General features: G+C 38.1%; 1 protein-coding gene across 3 annotated transcripts in view; it reads left to right on the forward strand.

Moving 5' to 3' along the window:
• The window catches only part of DCBLD2 (discoidin, CUB and LCCL domain containing 2), an 85,242-nt gene that overhangs the window by 35,137 nt on the left and 43,655 nt on the right, over window positions 1–6,450 (forward strand). The window contains exon 1 of one of the 3 annotated variants that reach the window (XM_024120010.3): window positions 2,156–2,267. The exons of the other annotated variants lie outside the window; for them this stretch is intronic. Coding sequence (XP_023975778.1) covers window positions 2,171–2,267 — 97 coding nt within the window. The 5' untranslated portion in view covers window positions 2,156–2,170. Of the gene's footprint in view, window positions 1–2,155; window positions 2,268–6,450 lie in introns of those variants that run through there. 3 annotated transcript variants of the gene reach the window in all.

The following is a 6,450-nucleotide window of genomic DNA, read 5'->3' on the forward strand; positions in this document are numbered from 1 at the left end:
CATCGGCAGGCGGACTCTCAACCACTGCGCCACCAGGGAAGCCCCGTATTCATTTTAAAACGTGCAAATACTGGATCTGTTATTTATTCATGAAAAAAATAACACTGAAGTAGCCACCTTCCCTGAAATCAAAATGCACAATGACTTTATGGTGTTGTAGAAAAACGTACTCTTAAAGTAGTCACCACTATCTTTTAGAAGGAGAGGCAAATCCATTCTTAGAGATATTACTGAATTCCTTTTAAACACAGTAAATATTTGTTATTGGCCTTTTAAATATATACCCAATAGTTGAATCGTTTAAAGGGAAATTAGATCTGTACCCTTCTATCGTTTTCCTCAGCAGGTGAATTTTTGTTGAAGCAGCCAAAACTAATACTAAATCCAGCCAAAAACAACTTATTGTTAGTCACAGCATAAGAGGAATCATTATGGGAAGACATCCTAGTCATTCAAAAAGAGAACACAAAATCGCTTGAAGTCGGGCAGCTAAATTTTACAACTCAAACTCGCTCTGACCCACCAAGCACAAGGCTGTGATCCTTGAAGCCCGACTTTTTAAAGAAACTGTACTGATGGATGTTATTTAATGATAGAATCTTCTCTAAACATTTTCTGGGGACTGCAGTGGCTTCTTCTGTACTTTAGAGGCTGCAGCTGTGTACTTGCCCTGTCCCACTGCACTAAGTTTTCTGAGGGCAGCACTGTGCCTATCTGGTTTCATCACTGAATCCCTAGCACATACCTAGCCCAGTGCCTGGATATTCAGTAAATTAATTCCTTTGGGAATTCCAAGTTTTGTTTTTGAGATTAGAGGTGCTTCTGTACATGGGCCCTAAAAAGCTGTCCCCAAGTCTGTTTGTAAATTGAGTGATGTTCTCTAAGCAAGTTCCATTTCTATTAGAGGTGGACAGTTGATGGTGCTTTTGCTTTCTCAAATAATTCCCCATTCTCCACCTTATCTTTCTAAGTTGCAAGGTCCTAAAATGAGCATTGTTCCATGGCACACCTCTCAATAGGTTAAATGATCTTCCACTTAGTTGAGAACATAAATCAGGTTTCTTAAGCTTTATGACAATATTAACCCCACCTCTAGTCAATCTGAAATCAGATGGCTCTCTCCTCTCTTTTGAATACAGAGTGTTTTATTTACCATCTTCCAGAGTTTAATTTGTTGCTGTTCATCATCTACCTAAAGTGTAGTTGGTATGGGTATTAGAAGAGGCATGATATCCTTAAGATCTCTAAGCTCTATTCAAGTGGATATGTATGTACTGCCAAGAGAGGCCAGACAGGTAAAATAAACGAGTGAAATGGACTAGGTTATAATAACAGCATTGCCACAATGATAAGTGATAACTGAGCTTCAGGATTGGGGACTTTAGGGAATGATGGATGCTATGGCAAACTGGAGTGTGACTTTTCTCTTTCAAAAGGGACATCCATTACTTAGGTACAACCACTTGGAAAACTAGCCCAGGTTGCCTTCTTTTTTTTTCTTGTGGTGTTTCAAGAGAAGCCAGAAATTCAGAATTTATGTGGAGTTTCCAGATTTTTAAAATCTTGGCAAGTAATTCAAACATTTTTGAAATAGTTTAGGCTCAAAAACTATACAGGCCTAAAGGGCAAGTAAAATACATCTGTCTGCTAATTGAGGGCCTAAGCCATATATACACTCTAATTTGCATACTATAGTACTTATATCAGATTTGATCATCCAAAAGCAAGGTATTCTTACTCTACACCAAAGTAAATTTCACATTGTATTAGTTTTCTGTTTCATAACATTACCACAAATTTAGCAGCTTAAAACGTCAAAATTTCTGGAGTGATGTGGCCAGGAACCAAGAAATGCCAGCAGCTTCTAGAAGGTGGAAGGAGCAAGAAAGTGGATTCTCCCCTAGAGCCTCCAGAAGAAATCAGCCCTGCTGATACCTTGATTTTAGCCCTGCAGATGAAGCAGATCCTGAAAGAAGAGCAATAGAAGAAACATTGGTTTGCTGTTGGTCCTTATAAAGGTTCCATGACCCAGTGGAAGAGGAACACATGCAGTAAAAACCCCAGAGAAAAGTATGAGAGAGCATCTAAATGTTTCCAGAAGGGTGAAGAATGACTAAGAAGAGCACCAACAGATGTAACAAGATAAGGAAATGGAAGAGCTCATGGATCAATGACCAGGGATGGCTTTGGGTCAGACACTCCTTCCCTACTGATATATGGAATTCACGTAGTTCTAACCTATATGCCATCCTTGGGAAGACGAGAGGGTGAGTGGAAATTTGGATCTGAACTACATTAAACATGAAATGACTTAGAAAATACTAAATTGATCAAGTCTCTGTATAACTGACTCATTTGTGTGTCCTACTATCAGGGACATGAGTGTTGAAAACTCAGAAAAGGCTGTAGACAAAGTTTACATGTATTTTACGACTGATTTTTTTGCCAAAACATATTCTGAAAAGAGTAAATTCTTAGATATATTGTAAAAAAAAATGTTCTATTAAAGTGGGGAAAAAAGACATTAAACTTGGAAATGTATTTTTGTTTTTATTGATTCTTTGGAAAATAACCTTTTGGGGTCTAGCACATAGAAACTGTATTTGGATATTTAGTTATGCAAAATAAAAGCCAATCTTGAATGGAGGGGAAAAAAACAACAACAAGATTTCTTGTCTCAGTTTCTGTAGGTCAGAAGTCTGGGCTTGGCATGACTGGTTTCTCTGCTCAGGGTTTTGCCTGGCTGAAATCAAGATTATCAGCTGGAGATGCGGTTCTCATCTGGGCCTGAGGCTTCTCTTCCAAGTTCACTGGTTGTTGGCAGAATTCCCTGCAGTTATAAGACTCTGGTCCTCATTTTCCTGCTGCCGATCGGCCAGGGACTGCTTTCAGTTCCTAGAGGCCATCTGGAGTGCTAGTTCACCACCTAGATGTTTGCTTTCTTTTAGACCAGCTGGCATATGTCTCTTGCATTTCCAGTTCTGTGACTAACCGGAGAAAACACTCGCTTTTAAAGGGCCTACCTGACTAGGTGAGGCCCACCCAAGAAAATCTCCCTCTTGCCATATTTGTAATATAGAAGTAGTTTATTTTTTTTTAGAGCCAGGGGTCAGGGGTAGCATAAAAGGATCACATACCAAAGGAAATTCTAAAAGTCAATGCACATTGGAAAAATTTAGCTTCACTAGTTAATCAAGAAAATAGCAAATTACCAAGTTTCTTTTATCTCTGATACTACTGGGGGCAGAATAAATTGATACAGCCTTTCTGAAAAGCAATTATGTAGGTGTGATTTATGTTAAACAAGAGCAAGTATATGAATTGATGAATAAAGAGAATAGTTTGCTTGTGTGCATGTATACGCACGTAAACATGCACATGTATGTTCATTTAACAATGGCTGTAACCCTATGAGATAAATAGTATTATAATTTTCATTTAACAGATGGTGAGAGCCAAGGCATTGAGATGTACCCTTCAGAGTGTTACTAGTGGTTATCTCGGTATAATAGGATTATATAAGAATGATTCTTTTTTTCTCCTTATATTCGAAATTTTTATAAAGTTTATAGAATATTTAAAAGCACTTATAAACAGGAAAAAAAGTGATAATAAGGCTGCCTTGAAATAAACTCTCAACCTATATTGGAGGTAGTGACGTAAATTAGTGTAACTCTTTTGGAAGGCAACACGACCCTGTAATTTAAAAATATCTGGCCTCAATAATCATTTTAAATATGGGGGAGAAAAGGCTGTGCATATGAACAAATCTATTGCATCATTATCTAAAATATGGGAAAAAATAGAAACCTAAATTTCTATGGTAAAGGAATTAGTTATATAAACAATGACTTTTCCACTTAGAATTATTACAAAGAGATTATTGGTTCTAGCTCCTGCCACATTTTCCTGGGCCCCTGAGCTCTGTTTCCTTTGGAGCTTTCATGGACTTCTTAGCCACTTTCTCCTCAAAGGCTTCTTCCCACTCTACTGCTGTTTAAGTTTCCTGTGGTGTTGACAGCCATGCACCCAACCCCCTCCAGCGCCCAGGCCTTCACATAGATGACTCACTTAACATCTAACATCTCTTCCCATTCAGAGACACAGCCTTTCCTTCTCCCAAAAGGCAAGAGATTTCTTCTCTCCTGTAGTAGACTCTAGATAGGTCATCTCAATTCTCACAGCTCCTTCTGTTTCCAAAGGATCACATCATTCTTTCTTTCAGATTTATCACCATCCCGCCATGCCAGTTTACCCTAGGATGTTTGCACCTTTTAGCCATTATGAATAATGCTGCCGTGAGCTATCCTGTACAAGTTTTTATGTGGACATATGTTTGCCTTTCTTTGGGGTATATGCCTAGAAGTAGAATTGCTGAGTCATATGGTAACTGTGTTTAACCATTTGAAGAACTGACAGGCTTTTTTCTGGAGTGACTGTACCATTTACCAGCAGTGTATGAGTGTTCCAATTTTTCTGTATGCTTGTCAACTCTTACTGTTATCTGTCTTTTTTATTCTAGCCATCTTAGTAGGTGTAAAGTGGTATCTCATTGTGGGTTTGATTTGCATTTCCTTAGTGGCTAATGATTTTTTCTTTTTTTGGTGTTGCACATTCTGTGTGCTTGAACAATGACATTTGTCCATCACTGTGGTATCAGAGTATTTCACTGCCCTAGAAGTCCTCTGTGCTCTGCTTAGTCATCCCTCTCCCACAACCTCTGGCAACCATTGATCTTTTTATTGTCGCTGTAGTTTTGCCTTTCTTGAATGGCGTATGGTTGGAATCAAGCAATATGTAGCCTTTTCAGATTACTTTCTTTCACTAGTGTTAGTCATTTAAAGTTCCTTCATGTCTTTTCATGGCTTGATAGCTCATTTCTTTTTAGTACTGAGTAATGTTCCATGGTCTAGATGTACCACAGTTTATCCATTCACCTACTAATGGACATCTTGGTTGCTTCCAAGTTCAGACAATTTTGAATAAAGCTGCTATAAACAGCCATGTGCAGTTTTTTTGTGTGGACATAAATTTTCAACTCCTTGGGTAAATACCCAGGAGTGTGATTGCTGGATTGGATGGTTAGACTGTTTAGTTTTGTAAGAAATCCCCAAACTGTCTTCCAAAGTGGATGTACCATTTCGCTTTCCCATAAGCAATGAATGAGAGTTCTTGTTGCTCCACATTTTCACCACTGTTTGGTGTTGTCAGTGTTCTGGATTTTGACCATGCTAATAGGTGTACAGTGATATCTCATTGTGTTTTTAATTTGCATTTCCCTGATGGTAGATAATGTAGAGCACCTTTTCATATGCCTATTTGCCATCTGTATATCTTCTTTGGCCCATTTTTAAATTAGGTTGTTTTCTTATTGTGGAGTTTTAAGTGTTCTTTATATATTTTGGATAGGAGTTCTCTACCAGATGTGTCTTTTACCAGATATGTCTTTTGCAAACATTTTCTTCCAGTCTCTGGCTTGCCTTCTCAATCTCTAGACATTGCCTTTTGCAGAGCCAAAGTTTTTAATTTTAATGAAATCCAGCTTACCAAATATTTCTATCATGGATCCTGCCTTTTTTGTTGTATCTAAAAGTCATAACCATACCCAAGATTATCCAGATTTTCTCCTAGGTCATCTTCTAGGAGTCTTACAGTTTTGCAATTTATCTTTAGGTCTGTGATCCATTTTGAATTAATTTCTGTGAAGAGTATAAGGTCTGTGTCTAGATTCTTTTTTTTTTTTTTTTTTTATATGTGGATGTCCAGTTGTTCCAGCACAATTTGTTGAAAGACTATCTTTGCTCTGTTGTATTGCCTTTGCTCCATTATCAGTTGACTGTATTTATGTGGATCTATTTCTGGGCTCTCTATTCTTTTCCATTGATCTGTTTGTCTATTCTTTGACCAGTAGCACACTGTCTTGATTACTGTAGCTTTATAGTAAGTCTTGAAAACAAGTGGTGTCAGTTCTCCAACTTTGTTGTTGTCCTTCAATATTGCGTTTTCCATTCTGGCTCTTTTGTCTTTATATATACTTTTTTTTTTTTTCTTTTTCACATCTTTATTGGAGTATAACTGTTTTACAGTGGTGTGTTAGTTTCTGCTTTACAACAAAGTGAATCAGTTACACATATAATATGTTCCCATATCTCTTCCTTCTTGCGTCTCCTTCACTCCCACCCTCCCTATCCCACCCCTCTAGGTGGTCACAAAGCACCGAGCTGATCTCCCTGTGCTATGCGGCTGCTTCCCACTAGCTATCTGTTTTACATTTGGTAGTGTATATAGGTCCATGCCACTCTCTCACTTCGTCACAGCTTACCCTTCCCCCTCCCCATATCCTCAAGTCTGTGCTCTAGTAGGTCTGTGCTTTATTCCCATCCTACCCCTAGTCTCTTCATGACATTTTTTTTCTTAGATTCCATATATATGTGTTAGCATACGGTATTT

This window comes from Physeter macrocephalus, chromosome 1 (genome assembly GCF_002837175.3).
Source record: "Physeter macrocephalus isolate SW-GA chromosome 1, ASM283717v5, whole genome shotgun sequence".
Lineage (NCBI taxonomy): Eukaryota > Metazoa > Chordata > Mammalia > Artiodactyla > Physeteridae > Physeter > Physeter macrocephalus.